The following is a 21139-nucleotide window of genomic DNA, read 5'->3' as shown; positions in this document are numbered from 1 at the left end:
TAACCCCCTGTGGGCAGAGAGAAAGGGATAACGCAAAGGAGATTTGTTATGTTCATCAGCTTTCGGCTGCCATCACTTCCCTCCCGTCCTGTATCCTACTTAAGCACTACATCCATATAAATAACCCACAAATGAATAGGCTATAACTGAATATTGTTCGTAATTATGATATACTTCATTTAATTGAACCAAGGTTTGAAAAACTTAAGTCCCTCTCTGAGGGCCCTTTGAAAGAATAGCTTTGAATCAGTCAGACCATCACCATTATTATAACTACTGAATCCACTGCACAGTTTTCACTATACACCATACTTTACAGTAGTTATATATTTCTAGCGCTGTAACACAACAGACTATATACTCTCGAATCTGTTCAACTGGTCTTGAATTCTAAACATTTTTGGGGACTTGTGGAATTGTGTCTAGTTTGAGGAGGAGTTGTTTTTTTATATATGTCTTCTGTTTGTACTACACATTAACTGCCTTTATTAATTAATGTATTATTTGATGGCAGTATGAGAGGACAATATACTTATGCTTGATCGTAATTGTGTGGACAGTAAGACAAAAAAAGACAATACGGCTTTTGGCTTGCAGTGAGGAAATTGAGTGCAGGAGGATGGTTACAAACTCCTCTCTTTTCCTTCAATTTTCTCCCTCGTCTTATATACCATGAAGTAGCATGTATTAATTGTTTGGTGTTGACATCCAAATAGCTTCATGGTGCCTTGGCATAAAAAACACTATAATTCTCCATTCTGGCAATAGAGATAACCCGAGTTTGAACTCAAACCTAGAGGATCCTAACAAATAATGTTGTTTTAGTTTTTTTTCTTCTTCACTTCTTCTTTTAGCAATTACTGTACATGCAACTAGCACTACTGTACTGCAGCTCTTTCCTTTTAAATTTTTTAAAGAAAAAAATGTGTTCTGTTTGGAGATCAGTATTGTAAAGGAAAAATGTTGTCTTGTTCTTAGCATCTTAGCACCAGAAGCAAAGAACTGGAAGATGTAACTAGAATTGAGGTGTTGTGGATAAACCATTACATTTTGTACAACAACTATTGTGTATTATTAAAAATAACTCACATTAAAATAATGTTTAAAAATGTCGATGCCAAATCACAACATCAAAATTAATGAAAATAGTATGTCACTTTGCGCCAACCAACAGATAATTAGACAAAAGACCATGTTAAAGGTATTTTTTGCCTTTTTCATAAACATTTTTTAGATCGAAATCAAACCATCAGTTTAGCATTTCACCTAAACTGGGAAAATACCAACTTTGATGCGCATATATGTTACAATGGTCACCAAATTATTTGCATAAATATATACATGCCTTATACAGAACAACTACAAGATCCCTTTCTCAACAGATTTCATGATGAGAACATGGATTTATTACTTACTAAAATGACATGTATCATCACTACTGGTGGTTGGTCCATTTGTTTTCACACCCCAAACAAACTGCTACAGGGTTGGACTGAAAGCAAGCTGAGACCACCATGAACCTATGCAAATTGTTACATTATGTAGAAGACTCCTGTGTTTCTATATTGATGTATATTGAAGATATCAAAGAAAACTTTGAAATGGGAATTTGCAGTAATGAAAAATACTCCCACAACCCACATCTTCTACATGCTCATCCAACTTTGCAATTCCATATGATTCAGCTCTTTGCTTTTCCAAGGAAGATTATTGAGGTTCTGACATGAGGGTCCCTTGGCTGGAAGGCCTGTTTGGTAATCCAACCATGGTACCAACAAACGATGAAGTAACAGAAAACTGCAGAGATGCCTCCACTGATGAATTTTTATTTCAACTTTCTATCTTTACTGAGAATCCCTGTTGCAATAAATAAACTAAAATCAACAGAATACTCAAAATGAAGATATGACACATATACGTACATACAATACCATCTTATGATTCCCATCATGTATCTGTGCATATAAACAGAACCTTTGTTAGGCACCGCTTGTTCAGAACAAAAGCCCACAATCCTCCAGCTGAATAAAGTGTGTGTGATATCAATGAAAACCTTCCCTGTGGATGAAATATCACATATTTTATCCATAACCACCATGGTGACAGGAAGACAGGAATTCTACAGAGACCTCCTCTGCAGGTCTGAGTCTACTGAAGCATTTTGACACCTTTGCTGCTTCCTGTAAAGATCGGCTCGTGGCTCTGAGTGGTTTTGTCAAGATGTGAAGAGGAGTGGGCTGATTTTTAGTCCTCATACAGAAATTTGTAAGCAGCCACAGCATGCAGGTGGGCTGTATTGTTCGAGTGTCACATTCACTCAATTTATACTCCATTCATGGTAGTTATTGAAGTGTGTGTGAGTTCTTGTATGTCAATTTATTTAAGGAGCAATTTTTTAAGACTGTAAGACCGGGGCCCATCTAGGATGGTTGGAGCGCTACTATAAAAGTTAAAAAGCTGTTACCTCAATAACCTGAAAGCAAAGTCTGATTACTGAATTGCAATTGAGGTGAAATTGTGACAATAAACTTAAGCAATATAATTCAGGGTGAACCAAGGCCAAAACAACAAGTGCTGACTAACCCTAGGTGAAATAAACCAAAAGACATAAACCTAAGCCCTTCAAAGGGAATTAAAAGTTAAGACTCTTTTTGAGGTGAAGGCTAGAAATATTTGGCTCCAAGTTAGGATTTGGGGTTAGAGAATGGATTTTGTCAGTAGAAATAGAATGCATTTTTGTGCCTTTTCTTGTTTTCTTGTTTCTATTTTTCACAGATGTACCTAGATAGCTAGGTTTATTTTAGTATAATGCTGCCAATGAAGCTCTGACTGGTGGATTGTTTCCCCAACCATCCAAAATAGCTGCTTGGCAAAATTGGCACAGCACCAGACACATTTGAATCAGAGAACAAAGCTGAGATGGTGGCAGTGGTTCAGAGGTTTGGAACCAGGCTATTCAACATCCCATAATTCAATATCCATTGTGAATTGTTTAAAACATTTGTTGATTTCTAATGGAACTGGAAAATATATATCAGATTTCTGTTTAGGTGATCACTGATCATAACTATGAGCCTGTTTACACCTGGTATTAACATGCGTCTTGGGTGATCTGATAACAGGTGGACAGCTTTAAGTACGCCAGTTTACACCTGGCATGAGAATCTCGAGAGAATCTAGAAGAATCTCGAATGACCACTTGTGGCTATTAGCAGCCCTGCAGGAGAGATGCTAGTGCGTTTAGCTGTTTCGACTGTGTGGAAATCTAATGTTTTCACATCACAAATGCTGAAGAAAGGCATTAATGCCAGAGAAAGTGAAACTGTGCATCCTGCTCCCACCACAAAGTGTCTCTCCTGCCACTAACAGTGGACGGCAGTAGAGGATATTGCACCGCCTTCTAGTGAACACAAAAAACTAAATAAGAAATAACTTAATGTGTAATGTTCTTGTTCTTCTTGCAACACAAATTTACAAGAAGGCCCAAATAATTACCAATCTGTCGTAGTGTTTCACAAAGTTTATGAAGTTTCTTCTCACTCAGTAACTCTCAATATTGTGTGATTTTTTTTTTAAGGGAGCGTAGAGCTATTGCAGTTAGTAGTTCAGTGGTCAAATCGATTGAAACAGACACTGTGTTCACTACTTATCGTGACAGGGAAAAGAGCCCGAGCATGTAATTTGCATTATAGTGAACCGAATAGACAGCTAGTTCTGTGTGTACTAACATGATGTCAGTAGGCAGTCATTCTCTGCGGCCCAGGATGCATTAGCGTTTACACCACAAAAGATACATGGTCAACTGTGTCCCAGACCACCTCTGCAAGTGGTTTGAGTGATTGGATCACAATGCGTCTCAGCGGTTGTTTACACTTGTATTTGGAACTGTCCACTTATGATCAGATCACCCAAGATGCATGTTGATACCAGGCATAAACAGGTTCTTGGTATCTTACCTGAAATCTTACATTACTGTGTCTATTCATATCCTTAAACATAACCATTCAGTTATTAGTGAAAAACAATCATGGAGGTTCTCATTACTTGAAGAGTCTTTATATTGGTGAAAGTGATAAAAATCTCTGTTATGACAGAATGCTAAAACAGTCTAATAAACAGGCTGCTTCGGAATCGTGACTTTTGTTTACACGACCTTGTTAGATTCTAATTAGCTTCTTTGAAAACTTAAATTAAAAAATGGAAAAAAGAAAAAACTTTCTACTGATGATCATAACATAGAAAACAACACGTCTTAAACTTCTTTCGTATCTTGTTTCCTACCTTTTGTTTTAAGAATTTATTTTCGTTATCATCCAGACATTAAGTAGAAATATTTCCCACTAACAGAGCAGCTCTGCCTTTGTCTTTTCCCAGACTGGAGTCTCCCACTCGTTCTCTACTGATGGAGGCTCCTAAAGGCATCCAGATCCTGGCTGAGGCTGGGGACATCCAGGCCATCTGCAGGAATGAGCTGAGACTGGAGTCCAAAGACGGAGAGGTGTGTCAACATTGCTAATAAGCATTTTGTCTGTTGTCTGCAAATCAAGAAAATGCAGTTTATTGCAACTTTCGTCTTATTTTCATAGTTTTGGTGTTGTTATGTAATGTGAATTACTAAGATTTGACAACACTGGGACATTACTAAAACAATTATGATGTGTCACAAAATATGTCAATTTGTTTAGACAGTTTGGGTACACAGCCCGAGGTTAGCGTTAATGTATTAGGAATACAAAGTAAAGGCAAACTGTTAAGTTATTACCCAAACTATAAACGTCCATGACAGTCACAGTCCAACTTCCTGCTTCAACTGTGACCTACCATACTTACTGTAGTCCTGCACACACTGTTTTTCTGTGCAGTATTATTACTGACATTTTGGGTGCAATCACATCTAAAAAAAAGTGGATTCTGTTTCTATCATCATTAATTACCGCTTACCATCTTATCAATCATTGTCAATCACTGTAAAAACTGATGTGATTTTTTTTCAAATTGTGAATCCTTTTTTGGAACAAAGTGACATTTAAAGACGTTCACTCCAAAATAAGTCACACATTTTTCAACAATATTCTCTAAAACTCACTAATACACTTCAATTAGGGACATTCAAGACATTTTAACATGTCAGAGTAGTAAAGCACAGGTCTGAAATAATACAATTAATGATTGCTGAATTCCATTTAGCTACTTCAGTTTCTGGGCCCTAGTATTGTGCATTCTGGCTCACTGAATTGAACAGAGTTAATATAATTTGTAACTCCTTTGCTTTTACAAGTCAAAATGTCCGCTATGAAAAGTGTCTGTCTTGTCCTTTATATACAGAACAGTAAGATTTTCAAGGATTTAATCATTACTTCAAATTATGAGAATTTAATGCCACTGGTTTTAAATAAATTGAATTATAGCTTACATTGTTTTTGAATACTTAATTCGGTTCTTTATTTGACAACAAAGGAGCAGCTAAAACAGCTTGATTTCTCCAGAGAATGAACTAATTGTCTTTGCAGTCCTGTTACTTCAAACGTGCTTTTTGCAGAAACATAAAACCTCCCACTGTGTACTGGCAAGTTGAGAAATTAACTTTTCTTGTCCTCTGGCCATGCTGGCTGATGGGGCTCCATCTCAATTCAATATTTCTCCTGTCCAAACTTATTTTAAGCAAACAGTCCAAACAATAGTTAGCTCCCTCAGCCAACATGGACCGGCATTATGCTTATTGGCTGGTGGCAATTTCCCACATTCTGGCCATCCACCAGAATCTGTTAGAGCCTCACAGAAAAGCTGGAAAATAGAGGACAGAAGTTGATTGTTTGTCTTTCTCTCCCATCCTCCCTTCAGTCACTAATTCAGTTCTTTTTGAGTCTTTGACATGCTTACTTTAACACCTTTCTCTTTTGCATTCATATTTTCTTCCTTCACAATTTTCTGCCCTTTCCTTTCTTCCTCCTCCTTCCTCTGTCCTCTTTCTGTCTTTAACTTTGCTTATTTACCGTCTTTTTTTCCTGTTCACTCATCCTCTCCTCATCCTCATGCTGCTTCTTTCCTTCTTTCATCCCTTCCTCTCTGCTCCTAAATTCCTCCAACCATCCCCGATTCGCTACACACATCAGTACTCACATTCATCATGGTCGGCTGCGCTGATAAAAGGATTTCCCACCTTAGGTTGCACCAGTCGTGTCATGTCAGATCTGTTAAATCAGCAGAAGGGGATTAGAGAGAAGAAAGTGTTTAAAAGTTTCCCACAAAAACAGATTCATACATTAAGACGGGCTGCTGATATGAGATGGACAAGGAGAGAAAAACTGTTTCAGGAAGGTGCCCTTGGATTCAATTCGGTCCAAATTAACCACAGTAGCAGTCTTAAGCCACACCCACACCACATCTTCTTGCAGCTGTCATGGATGTGTGGTCGAGAATGAGGCTGTTGAACTCCTTGATGGTCAATTCATATAATTAGACTCACGTTCTCACACTCCATTAGTGTTGCAAATGTGCATTTGTCAAACCTTTGTCTTACACACACACAGACACTCTCCCTCTTTAGGACCCCCTTGGCACCGCCAGAGCAATTACAGCGTGGTTTTGGTCATTAGACACCCACAAACCACATAGGCAGATACAGAAATAGACTCACACACACACTCACACATGAAACACTGTGGATTACTGAAGCCACTCATAGACACATAACTGACTCTAGATTACACATTCACGTTTTCTTGAAGAGTAACTTCTCCCAGTCTAATGATCTGGCTTGGCCTGCCGACTGGTGGTGACAACATGCTTTTTCCACACTGTGTGCAGCAGTAATGTACTTAGAGTAATGCACTATAGTAGCATGTTACATCACAGCTGAGTGTGGTCACAACAGAGAACCACTGAAACTGCTGCTCTACTAATGTGCTGCTCTCACTACGCAGACATTGTGTGGACATTGCATTAGCTACACTGATACATTCCAGGTTCTGCTCAGAGTATGATGCAGAGGCAGAGTGGAGTGTAGGCTTACATCACCAATGTGTGCCATGTAGGAGGCCAATTTTGTAAGAGCAAACGACAAGCCTGGCATAGACCGTCTGTGTTGGGTGTGGTTTGGGTGTGTAAAACCTTTTCTATTGGGAGTGAAACAAAAATCGAGATTTAGAATTTTTTGTTAATTACAGGACGCTTTCAGATTAGATCATGGATGTCCCCGACTAAAGATTTTCCTAGTCGACTAGTAGTCAATAGGAAACAGCCAATAGTCAACACAATTCATGCCGTTTAAACATCCATGCATACAACAGTGCACCACTTAATGACTTCCTGTGTTACAAGGGAAAAGGTCCATGTTGCAGCAACCCCCTGATAATAGTTCAATGTTATTTTGGTTTTTCTGTGACTACCTGATTGATGAAAAGTGACTAAGATTCCTCTCTTGGGTAAGTCGACTACTAGGGGGCAGATCAACAGCTGTTGGTCAGATAAAAGATGAGCATCTCTTTAAGAAATCACTGGCTCATGCCATTCTGCCACTTATTGTGGGTAGAGAGCCTTCGATGTATATATTTCTATCTCATTATCTATATTTCTCAGTTTATTTTGAAGATTGAAAATGGATGGAAATTGTTTTTAAATACCAAAATCCCCCCCCAAAAATGTATTATTATTATTTTTACCATTTGCAGCACAAACACTGTAGTATACATACACAATTTTACAGTAATAACCACCAAAAGAGGGAGCTTTTTCTTTTTGTGGCAGCAGTGATCAAAACACATTTTTGGGATGTTTGGGGACATAAAATCAAATAAAAAAGAAAACTAAATGAAAACCTGTAAAAATCAAAAAATCTGTCGGAACTATCGATATATATTTGTCAGTGAAAATCTGTAAAGACTTAAAACAGTAAGTCTTATCTTTACTTGCTTGTCCTTCACTAGTGTCCACTCACACTCTCAGCTTTACACACACATGAAGATAATCCAATCTCACACACACACACACACACACACTTACACACAGGTCCTCTCAGTGTTTCACACTGTCTGCCCCTCGTGGTGAAAGATTTGTTCAACAGCAGCTGTCTGAGGAAGTCAACTGAGACTCTGCTTTAAAAGTGTTCCAGGTCATTTGATTGCGATGCCTCCCCGAGGTGCCTGGTAATGGCTCCTTTACCTTTTTATGGCTGGAGAGCTCCTCCTCTCCTCGGCCAGTGAAACATCAGCTCTGTAGGAGCCCCAGGAGGGCGGGAGGGAGGAGGGAGGAGGGGAGGAGAGGGCAGAGAGATGGGATTCATGCAGCAGTGGTTTGTGTCTGTGCAGAGGGAGAAAGATAGTTTGTTCCAATCAATGTGGGGCTGAAGGGAGTAAAATGAGTGGATGAGTGGTTGTGTGTGGGCATTTGTGGTGGGGTGGCAGAAGGAATTTTCTGGAGTTGTGCTCTCTTTTTGTTCCTCAGATAGAGGAATGACCTTTAAGTCAGCAGAGGGTAAACTTTTCTGAGCTTTTTTGCTTTTTAGCTGGACAGGGCTTTTAGATTCTCAAAAACATAACATGTCTTAAAGACATTTCTGTGAATCTTTCTTTTGGTCATATGTCAATTAATGCTCTGGCCTTTAGAGGCATGGCTACTCAAATTCCACATATCAGTATGGACAGTAAACGCCATTTGATCATACGATAGCAGGTAAAATGTTTAAAACTGTTTAAAAAGACAATCTGATACCACATCTGAAGGGCACTTGAAAACGTTTTTGCAGAAATCGTGGCACAGTGGAACTAACCATTCTTCAAAAGTCACCTGAACATAATTATGCTAACTGTGAAGAAGGGAGGTAATTTCAGTTAACACCAGCCTTTTGAAGATTTGAGACATTTAAAGTAGGCTCAACAATAGACGATTCACAGTTCTGTCCATCACTCAGCAACTCAACACTTAACAGCTGGTCTCTCATTGCTCTTTACATCTGATTTTCCAAAATGAAAAACCCAATCATCACCTTAATGTTCCTCTCAGATTTAACTAACAAAACTTGGAGTTAGAATCTAGCCATACAGTTGCAATATTATGTTTAATTTTTGTACTTTTGAACTTTTTTTAACGTACAATACATACATACCTAGGTTTTTAAGGGTTCTTGATGACATTTACAGTAGGAGGAGTAATTTGCTGATCAGTCTGGTACTTCAGCTGGTTTCTAGTGACATAAATCTCTTAGTGAAAAGTGTGTTTGTGCAATATATTCTGGCTTTACCGAGCTTTGAGAGACTTACTTTTACCTTTCACCTATATCTAGTCTCCTGCTTACGGGATTCAAACTGACCTTTAGGTTTACTATCCTGTGGGCTACCGCTGCCTCAGTCTGTTTGAGATTTGCAAAAGAAATTATGCCAGATGCATTTCTGGGTGACTTTTACCATGGATATTAGTTTGCAATGCATTAATGTTCTTTCTTCTTCACTTTGAGCTTCAAATCCAACACATGACCTTTATCATTCACTGCACTTACACATATATTGACACTGTGCATTGAGGGGCAAATTCATAAGAGGATTGCACAGCTTTTACGGCCACTAAACCTGAACAAATGAGACGTGTTGGTCACAAAGCACCCGCAAAGGGTGGAGTGCACCTCTAACTGCGCTTCTAAGTAAATTGCGTCTCGGTGCTGCAGTACTTTCTGCACGTATGTAAATTACGGACCATCCATACATTAGGCAGAAAATTGGTCCCTTTCGATGCAAATGAGCCTCATTGCAAAAAGTCCAATTCACAAACACCAACGCAAATAGCCACATGCAATTAGAGTGAAATGATTTGCTTCCTCAGAGAGCTGGTGGTAACTGAAGTGCATTTATTATGTCACAGGCAGACTTTCCAGTGATCATGGCAGTAGATTGTAGCCAGGCGAGGCAACAGCGCACCACAGTACATCATATGCACACAGATGGCACAGACACTACAATACCTGATAGTCACCATGAATAGCAGAATAAAGCCTACTGCTGTGAGAAATGGAGACAATTGTTAGGCAGTGGTTACACACTGGAGAGAAAACAGCTCTCCACGCGCCCAAAGGAATGAGGCAGAGTCAAAGCACCCCAAATAACAATCAATCTGAGAAAACACTCCATAAAGAATGAGTCATAGAAAAACAAGAGACATCCAACAGACAGAAACAAATGAAAGAGCAGGAGTTAATATATCACTAGAATAAGATATATTTAAAATCAAACATCTTAAAACATGAGTGGAAAGTATTGTTCTTAAAACTGTATTTATAACATTTTTTGACTCAAACGTAGCTTAACCAGATAATGTGATCTGCTTCAGTGTACCTTAAGAACAAATATTACTAGGACCACTACAGAAAATTCCACAAATTTGGCAAATTTCATTTAGCTGAAACACTTTATAGCCATATGTCTTTTGTGAACTGGACATTGAGATGGGGCAGATAGCGTTTGCAAGTGATGTGCAATTCATGGTACTCTCACTACCCGGAATCCATTCTTTATGAATTCGCCCCAGAATGTCTAAGGGAGCTGGAATACACTGAAAGTATGAATGGAAATACACAATATCTTATATCAGAGAAATTGGTTAAATTCTGACATTGAGTGTGACTTTCAATATCTAGACCACTTAACATTCTATGCAACAGACAATGTGGAGCACAGGTGTTAAGAGCCACAGTCACTATTTGTGCGAGTCCAATACTGTGAAGTAGAAGATCTAGGTAGAAAAATAAAAGCCAAGCTAAGGAGGGCAGGTGAAGAGATTTGCTCTGAGAGCAATTAGAGTGCGGAGACGAGAAGAGACACATGATTCAGCGGGGGTTATCTGAGGTAAAGATGAAAGGGGAAAAGAAGAGTTTTTGTGCATTTTCTGGTCTGAATGAAGAGCACCAATCACGGCTATATGGAGGACAATCACAATGTACAGTATGTGGAGTTGTAATGTGAACACTTGCATGCATGACATGCAGATGCTGACGTTTATTGAGGAGTGATTTTAAGGAGATTGAATGAGTTAAGCTGTGGCTGGTCTTTTGCCAGACACATCCTGACCATCGACAGAAGAACCCTGTCCAGCTGGCCTTAGTACAAGCGCCTTAATTCACAATCAGCAAACAAGAAACTCTACTTAACTTAGATTTATCTTTTGCACAGCAAGTGGGTAACATGTCTATGTAACTTGACTTCAAGATGTGTTGGCTGGGGGGTAAAGAAAACATTGAGTCAAAATGTATCTTGGTTGCTGCAACGTAACCCTTACTAGTAACATGAAGGGAAATGTAACTACATTTTATATTCAAAACCCATGTTAGTGGAGTAATTGTAGAAAACTGAATATTTTGCTCCTGTCAGTAGAGTAGAGAGTAGTCAGTAGAGCTAATATATTGTGTTTAATCTTTAACATTTAGATGTATAGTACGTTTCAGCCACAGGGAAATACAAAAAAGGCATGAAGACAAGATACAAAAGAACATTTTCAATTATTTCCGCTGAGAGAAAATCCACATTTATTCAATTCCACTCTGTATACAACCGTAACGCCTCTAAAATGTTCAGTCTGGCGCAGGCGACCAAAAATGTCAAGAATATTTCTTTAACAACCTCAAACTGGAACTTGTATTATGTTATTCTGTTTCCCCCTTTTTCCAAACTCACCAGTTTTTTCTCTTCTACCCCAGATATCTCTGGATGCTCGGAGGATTCGCCTGATGCGGCTGCCTGAGGGGAAGGCCTCCACCAGCTCCTCGTCCTCTGGGACCAGGCAGACTGTCTACGAGGTTTGCGTTTGCCCCAACGGGAGGCTTTTCTTGTCCCAGGCCGGCCCCGGATCCACCTGCCAGATCAGCAACAACGTCTGCCTCTAGGACTGATTCATACAAGTATAAATAAATACACAGATACCCTGAAAGAAAGACGGGCAAAAACAGACAGATGTACACATTTCGCCTGCCTATAGGACTGATTCACAGCAAACACTACATACAAAGACTGCCAGAGCTGATGGAAATATAAACAATCATAGATACTGTACCTATACAGACACACTGATGTATACACTTTACAATCACAGACACTGATGACTGATATTTAGGCTCAACCGATATGTTTTAACAGGCCAATACTAAAAATTTTGGATTGAAGCTGATGACAGCTGATATTTTTGCCAATATTTCAATGCTAAAAAATATTTTCTCCTTTAATTTTATATGTTTCAGAGAGTAAAAGCCTTTGAAAACAGCATTTAGAGAATTATAGGTGACTAAAACTCTCCAGTGCGTGTCATTCACATCTCTATTAGCTCTTTATACATACAGTACAGCTGAAGTTATTAGGCTTTAAAACTGAATTACAAGAATAAAGGAAAAAGGAAAATGTGTTGCATTGCGGGTTTTAACAACTTTTTAACATAACTGAGATCAGAAAGGAACCTTCACATTAATCATATTATGGATATTGGAGGACACTGACTGGCTGATACACTGATATTTAATAAAAGGACAGTATTGGTAATATATTGGTCTGACCCTAACAGTCATGACATGACACTGCTATTTATTAATAGCATACACACATACAGACACATACACACCAACTTACAGACATGCATTCACACAGTCTAGATATTTTAAGATGGTGTACACACACTCTCACTCTTTGCTCGTAGGAGCCTCCTGGTAGAAACTGAGAGGAAAATCTTCAGAGATGTACTAGAAGAGACACTGATCTGTTTCCTGTCTCCCTCAAGAGCATTTCAGTACCAGAATCACTAGGGTGATCACCCATGGCAAAAGGCCCCACCGACTCCCTCTCCCTGCCGTTGTTCTCCTTTTTCCTCATCTTTTCTTTTTCTTTCTCCGATTGTTAGCACAGCTGTGATAATGAAAGGATTTCTACTTTTCCTGCTGCTCATAAAGCATTTTAAAGCTCCATAGGCATACTTAAAGCACTTAATTACAACTATTCCTCATATGAATTGTATCAGGAAATAAAATAATGAATATGAGGCCCTGACATGGATGTGTTTTAAGAACTGGATACCAGACTTCAAAATGGCACCCATTCACGTTAATGAATGAAAATTGCTTGGCCAACACACAAGCCAAAAAAGCTTTCTAGTTTACAGGTTCGCTCAGCCCATAGACTTAACATTGAGATGATGGCACGCTTTTCTAGTGTCTTGGAAAGTTTTACAAATATAACACCTTCATGGACTGAAATTGATAATGCAGCGTAGTACCTGACCTTGTTTGCAGTTTAAGACATCCTATTAAAAGTTTTACAGATGCCTAATGGTTTTACTTGCAATACCACAAGTGGCCATTGGAATAAACAGGCAGCAAGGCTGACTGGCAGTGTCTGTCCAGCTCTCTTAAAACATCCATGGGATTTGGATAGTACAAAAGGTAAACATATTGAGAGCAGCCATTTCAGTCAGAACACATACCAGATGCAGATGTGTATGTGTTATGTGTATAGGCAGTGCTGTGTGTGTGCCTATGTGGCAATGCGTCAACAACATGCTGGTTTTGTGAAAAGAAAAAAGAAAAAACTTGATGCTAAGAGTGACAGTGGGAAATCTTTAAAATGATTGGGCTAAAGCTAGTTAAAAAAAACAGACAAAATCTTTCTTCTTTTGAGGCTCTCAATTGACATTCCAGCAAAGTTGTGTGTCAGGAAATTAGCAAGCAAAATATTCAGCCTATTTGATCTTTGGTACAATCTGTCCAAAACCTATCGTGACAAACTATGACTTATGCCATGTTCACTTCCTATCACATTCACCCAACTGGGAGAAAAAATTCAACAACTGTTTAAATTAACTCCCCTAACTTTTAACATTTGATATGACGTGCACATGGCACAAGTGCTGCAGACAAACCTCAACCACTGGTCTGTCAGATGGTTCCTCTTTTTAATGAGATTTCCTTTTTTAATTTGATGTAATCTTTTGATTTTAAGCTGAATGGAAAGCTATTTTAATTTCACATAATGACTGTCAGTATCATGTTTTGCCTGCATAAATCCCGTCCATGTCTCCTCCTGCCAAAACAGTATCACCCTCCTACCACCCTGACAATGAAGACAATGACAAAAACAGCTCAACATCCTGTTGTAACACTTAAAAGAACATATTGTATGTCATAAATGTCCAATATGAGCTGCTCGAACCTCTGTGGTGGTCACCCTACTTGTTTCTTGCACTGGGACATTTTTAAAAAAGGACAAAAAAAACTAACTAATGCGAGCCACTCTGTTGAAAGAGGGGAACTGTGCCTGTGCCTTATGTCAATGCACTTGTGGCAAGAAGAAGCACATCACACAGACTTTCTTTGGCATCAACGAGTAACATGACCTCCGATTTCAGTTCAGTTTCATCCCATCTACAAAGCTCTCCCTCTGTGTGAATGCAAAGACCTTCAGCCACATCTGACTGTAGCGCCCCCTGCTGTCAACACCTGACTCTGCAAAAGGATGAGGGATTTTTTTCTTTTTCTATTTACCACCTAAGCTTCCCCAGTTTGGGGTGATGCGCTTGTTACTTTGCTTTTCATGATCAAATATTCTGTGTGAAAACATGTATGTGTTTCTATTAATGTTTTAAGTGATGAACATGAAGTTTAACAGACAGATTATGCCACTGATGGGTCTTATTTCCACTGGTTATCGCAATCTACTTGGCCAAATACATTTGGTTTTACCAACATGTTACCACACAAGATCATTATATCTTTACACTCTTATTTTCTCATCTTAACAGGTTAGATGTCTTTACATATTAAAAGCATGTTGGTTTGTGACATGTGAATTCCCAGGTTTTAGGTGGAGACCAGTTGGTGAGACCATTTCTTTAATTTCTTGTATTTTTATACAATATCATAGCACTGCTTCCTTTCTGTATTCAAACCATATTATCAGTATTATTATAACACTGTAACCATGCACAGATATTCTAGAAAGAGATCATTTAAAAACATTTAAAAAAAGGGGAATTGCATTGAATTTGACTAATTTTTTTTCTGGCCATAGGGTAGAATTCTCATCGGCAAACTTGTTTCTAATGAACATATCTGCAAAGTTGTAGTGTTCATACAGAGCATATCAGCAAAACATTCAGTGACAATGTATACTTCTTTTGTTTTTCTGACAAGCCCTTCTTCTGCTTTATGGTTCTTTCACATGGAAGCATCAGTCAACATTATCAAAACACATAAGATTTTGACCTTTTAAGATGCAATAACTTGTAAAGGCATAAAGGTGTTGTGTCATAACACCCACGAGAAACTACACCTTTTGGCCAAGCAGCTTGTGATAACTCTTTAACTCACTCATAGTAACGCATAGCATTTATTTATATCTCATGTTGTTTGAAGTGTCACATCCTTTTCACGAGTCAGGTGTACCAACCTTCTCGCCGTCTCTCAGCTTCTCTGTCGCTGTATATTAAACAACTTTCAGAAATATTTCACAGCAAAATGGAACCTATCTGATGTATTTGTTTTTTGAATACATGTACACAAGACAAATACAATTTTTTTATACGGTTGTATATGTAAATAATGTATACATAACCGCGTCGGTGCACATCAGATGATAGATGCCGATGAAAGAGAAACACTGCTCTTTTGCAAAAAGGAAAACCTTTTTATAATGTACATCAGTATGTGTTTTTATACTAAAAGGGCAAAAAAAATAATGTTAAAGGATGTTCATTGAGTTAGCATGTACAGCAATGTATACAATGTTTGCCTGTGGAGAACAAGCTGGTTTTGGTTCTATGCCTTCTCCTTCCTGTACTCGTCTCTCCTGCTGAGCTCAGATGTTTCCCACAAACACAAAACCTGCTTTATTTTAGTTTTGTTGTTGTTCCGTTGGGCCCGAGGTCTTTGCATTCTCTCCAAGTGTGCTGTGTGTAAATTTGTGCTACTATGAATGAGCTTTTGTTTTGTTCTTCTGCTCCACAGAACGTGTTGAATGACTCTCAGAGAAGCAAACACAGAAACCAAAAGTAAAAAGAAAAAGCAGAGAAGGAAATGATACAGAGGGTTTTTAAAAAGTAAATGATTACTTTGACATTGGAATAAAGAACATTTTCATTGATTCCATATTAACACTTCTTTAAAAAAGTTAGACATAACTGTAATTTATTTACACTATTATGCAGAAATCAATAAGTGCATAATGGATACATTTTAAAGTCAAAGTAATTTAAAGATGATTCGATGATGACACTGATCAGGCATCACCTAGTGGATTATGTTGCTGATGGATTAATAATATCAACCAGATCACAATATATAATGCATCCCTGTGTGTTTACGCTGAGTGCTCTGTACTTCCTTTTCTGGCTACGCACTGGGGTTAACATCCATCCTGAATATTCACATTTTTCTTCATTCTTCAGTCTGAAACTGCCGTTCATGGAGTAGTTTTCAATGATGCCAAAATAAAAGGCGTTTGCTCAAATTGATTGCAGTAGTCATTGGATCCTTCCTGACAAGAAAAAAATAACTTTAAATTCTATGTACAGAACAAGAAACTCTTCAGTGCGAACTTCATGTAATGTATTATTTTTGAGGGCTGAGCTTTCTTTAGTAGAGACTTGAAGTACTGCTCTCTCTCCTAGCTACCCTGTATTTCAACTGTATCTAAATGGTAATGCAATGATCCTTTTGTTAGCATCTAGCAACTGCAACTTCCATGAAGCAACATGACTTTGTAGTATTCATTCTACTTTGTTACGTCATCTTGGAGGGGGTTGTTAAGTTAAACCACATATTGGCTGACTAGCTAGACAGTGTGCAGGCGTCGGCTCTCTATAACAGTCAGTGACATCTGGAAAACTGAAGAGTAATGCTAAGTGGAAAAAGCTGATTGAATGGCCAGGTTTATTATGTGTATTCCCTTCTCTAGTTTCTGTCTTATATTACCTGTTGTGCTGAAATTGCAGATGTTAAGTGTATCACAAAGAACCCAGTGCCATACAACAGTGAAGTCAATGATAACAAATCAAGTTTTATAAGTTTTCAGAGGTACAGAAACTGGTTTCAGGCAATCTGAGAAAAACACTGCTTTGATCTCAATTTGACAGTGTCTCGTTTAAAAGAAGAAGAAGAAAATTCATCCTAAAAGTAACGGGGAGTCATCTGCTCCCTCAGGCCACGCATCACTGCACTAAATCTCTTTTCATCTGCAGACATTTCTGCAACAATTTAAAGCATGTATACAGTGGTGAGTGGAGGACAGGGTAGATTACACAGAATTATAAAGAAAGTTATTTTTCTAGTCTATCTATCTAGTTCGTAACAGTGTTTCATTTATTGTCAATATACGACACAAGGCCATAGCTACATTGCATTGATGACACTGAGGTCATCTCCACTGTATTCTTTTCTGTAAATTTGCAGGTTTTAGTTTTATATTTTATAATATAAAGCTACCACGTGGTGTATATTTCACTGGAATGCTTACAGTATTTTAAATGTAAAGTTAAGATTAAAATTGTAGGAAATGTGTCATAACTTGAAGATCTACAGCAAAGAGAGATTTTCTTTTTCTATATTAAAAATGAAAAATCCACCTAAACATTTTTCAAATTGTCAGAAATGTGAAACTTTACCCACCGCACTTTGATGTCCTTTATATTTCTGAGTCAGTTTGGGTTGTTTGGTAAACTTTATTTTAACTTTACTCATTATCATCCATTTGTAAGTGCAACAGTTTTCAAATGACAGTTCTATTCTGGAGATAAAACCCTAGACAAGTATGTTGAAAATGATACATCCTGTTATATTTTATGCTACTACTATAATATAATGATGTCACCTGATCATATCACTGATGATCCATACAGAAACTAGAAGAATACTGGATTTAATCTACCCAAAATGACATGTGCAGCAGTCCTTTGTGTTTTATCTCATGCTGTTTCCTGGTTCACCCAGTTTCCACATTTCGCTGACGTCCTCGTAATCTTCATGGTGCTATCGTTCTGGTGGCACATGAGTAATCATATGTGTGAAATTGGTTTCCAGAGAGTTTTGAAGCCTTTCTTTGTCTCTGAGCGTAAAAAAACACTAAAGAAAAGGAGACAAGCCCTGGAGCTTTTAGTCAGGTGTTAATTAAACTTTTTTATAAATAGTCTAAACTTATTTAAGTACAGGCCTTTTTGCCTTTCTTTTTGCGTCTTGTAAGTCAAAGCTACTATCACCACCAACATGCCATGAGCAGCAACAGCCCCTGTCCCATTACTAAAAGTCAAACATTTGATCCCTTATAACAGACAAATCAGTCTTCTTTTTACAGTCTGCTGTAGAGGAGCACTGGCCAAATTCGATCAGTATAAACTTAAATTTCCTTTAGCAAATTTCAATTTTAATATTTTTACCCGACGCTTGTGCTGAGCTCTGGCAGAGTTCAGAATGCGTCATGCCTCCTCTCTTGTTTGCCATGTTATCAGCCGAGTGAACTGGTGCCACCCCAGATTAAGCCACGCTCCTCGCTTTCTTCGGCTTACGATGGTGAGGCCAGGCTGCAGACAGAGAGTGTTTGATCTGTGTTTCTGAGCTGCTGGAGGCCTGGAAAATGGGCTTCAGCGGATTGGCTCATTAGCCAATCTTCACTCAGCGTCGACTAACCTCAAGCTACAGATACGCTGGAAAAAATATACATCTTAGTGTGTCATTAAAGCATTTGTCATGTATCAAATTTGCAGAAAACAACTGATATCTGTATCAGAGTTGGACTGGGGACAAGTCAAGTTTGAATGCTCTTTGTGAAAAGCCTTTCCCTTCCATTTCTTTATCATTACAATAACTGTCAAAGGATGAAAGTTAGCAGGATTAGCAGCTTCCCCATCAATCATACATTTGATATGCCCAACTTGACCCTCAGCTGTGAGGGTTTTGACTAGTTTGTCTCATGCAACAGCTCTATCTTTGTCCTTTCACCAACAACTGATGGCGAACTGAGGACGTTTCAAGGTCGAGTGTCTTTTTCACAGAAAGGCAGACAAAGATTTCGTGTGACTTTGTGCCATTTGACTTTTGAGAAAATAGCTTCTTCTTCTGCTTCTTCATACAAAGACTTTTCTTTAGGATTATTGGAATAAGATGCCCATAAAGCTGAGAGTGAGTTATTGACTGGTCTTTTCTGTGTCATGCCTCAGTTGAAAGGAGGGTAAGAAAAGGGGTTTATCTTTTTTCTTTAAATGTTACCTAAAGGGCTGCATGAAGAGGAGTGAAGTCTGTGTAATGCAAAAAGCTTAACTTGAACTGTAAATGTGGAGGATGTTAAACACACATTTATAGGAATGTGGCTTGTTGTTGCATCATCAGTGCTGGTTTCTGTGCTTTTTGTTGAGGAAGTTCCCACAGAGAAGGGATTTTGCCTGTGGTTAAACATGAATATCACCTGTGTTGTTTGAAGCTGGTTTAAATATTTCATTAATCTCAACACTACTATAAGTTAGCTGTTTAATGGTGGTGGCTCTGCTTGTATCAGCTCAACTGTTGCATGTTTTTTCCATGCCAAACAGGAACAGGCTTCCAGAATTGTTTTGTTTTTCGTATGTTGCAAGCAACCATTTGGTTTAGTTTTCGCTAACAATGAAAACAAATGCATTTCTTTTTTGCAGGAAAGCAGCCATTGTCCTGCAGTCTCTAAAACAATGATTTGGTCAATAAAACAATGCAAGTGATGTGAATTTCAGCTTTTCGTCTGGTGGATGGAAATGTTCTTCCCTCGTTGTCGTTTAAGTTTTATTCACTGATTTGATTTGCTTTTACCTGTGCTGGTTGTTGAAATTTATCACAGGATGTTGAGTGCCATGTATTTGTAATACCTTTATTTCTGTTTCATTTGCAGTGAGTGTAAAACCTTTAAAGAAATATATTTTGTCTTTGAGCTGTTGTGTGTGTGCGTGTTTTTGCTCACTTTTGCCTATAGTGGGTACTGGATCAATGGTATTTATACAGTAGATTATTCTGAATAAAGTGTTTTTACCTGCCAGGTGTATCAGGTGGTCACATGAATGTGCACACCAGGCTGTAAAAATTTTTTTTAGCATAATTCATGCACTTACTGTACTCCATGTTGGCTAAAACAAATGCTAACCAATATATTTGCAGTGTGTTGTTTGATCCAGGTGTGGTAATCTTGCCTTTTCTTTTGGCTTCACAGATATGTGTCATGTGACCTTTGGTGTCATTTCAGTGGAGCACAAAAAGCAGAACAAGGACTCTGAAATATGTTGCTTCTGATATCATATCATGTCATATTTGTCCAACACCAAACAAGTGTAAATACAAGCCCACTATTTCAAAGGAGGATTTGTTTTTGTACTAAATTCTTCTGCTTAATAAACATAAAGGTACCAGTTGCGGATCCTTGATACCGTCACTGGTTACAGATTTTAAAAGTGTGGAAAAATTCAGTGTTTGCTTGAGATTTGTGAGACTGAGAATTTTATTTGTCAGACTTACAGGATGTTATAGTTTTTATCTGTTTGTACCATGATGTACGTAAAGGGGATCCCCACACATTCTATGCAAACAAATGGATATAGAACGCATCGTAATAATGCAATGGATTATGTCAGTAAACTCTCAAATTTATTTTACTTTCTGTATACAGTTTGTATTTATGAACTGAGTTGCAATCTAAACTGTATCAATAAACATATTTTAAAAAGATTACACCCACCTGGCACAGTGACAAAGTGTTTGCAAGTTTCATAATCTTACATTTGCAGGATCAAGAGGAAAATTTTGTTATACATATACACATACAACAGCTTGCTCGTACTGTTGGCAGTATTTAAAAAACTTTGATATATGGGCCCATTTCATTTTTGAAAGCCAGAGATAAGCAATTACTGAGTAACTGGCACTAATCTGCAGAGCCAGATGTGATTTTGTCACTTCACGATGAAAATAAACACTGGGGGCAAAGGTTGCATCGTGGTCCTGGATAGCAGTGAAATCAGCTCCAACCACAGACGTTATGTTCCAATTCTACTGCATTTTTTTTTGTTTGAAACATGCATCTATTTAGAGAGCTGGATATGGTTCACAGAGCAGCATTGCTTCCAATTTGTCCCAGTCTGTGGTACTTAAACAAAGAATCCCAATAGACCAAAG

At 38.2% G+C, this 21139-nt stretch overlaps 1 protein-coding gene across 3 annotated transcripts in view; it reads left to right on the top strand.

Moving 5' to 3' along the window:
- The window catches only part of sgcd (sarcoglycan, delta (dystrophin-associated glycoprotein)), a 280526-nt gene extending 259831 nt beyond the window's left edge, over positions 1 to 20695 (top strand). For all 3 annotated transcript variants that reach the window (XM_051399910.1, XM_051399911.1, XM_051399909.1), the window contains 2 exons: positions 4375 to 4498; positions 11681 to 20695. In XM_051399910.1, the coding sequence (XP_051255870.1) occupies positions 4375 to 4498; positions 11681 to 11866 (310 nt within the window). In that variant the 3' untranslated portion in view covers positions 11867 to 20695. The remainder of the gene's footprint in view (positions 1 to 4374; positions 4499 to 11680) is intronic.
- The last annotated feature ends 444 nt before the right edge of the window (positions 20696 to 21139 follow it).

This window comes from Dicentrarchus labrax, unplaced genomic scaffold (assembly GCF_905237075.1).
Source record: "Dicentrarchus labrax unplaced genomic scaffold, dlabrax2021, whole genome shotgun sequence".
NCBI classification, from domain to species: domain Eukaryota; kingdom Metazoa; phylum Chordata; class Actinopteri; family Moronidae; genus Dicentrarchus; species Dicentrarchus labrax.
Note: the sequence above shows the minus strand (reverse complement) of the source record. Positions and strands in the feature narration are given on the sequence as shown.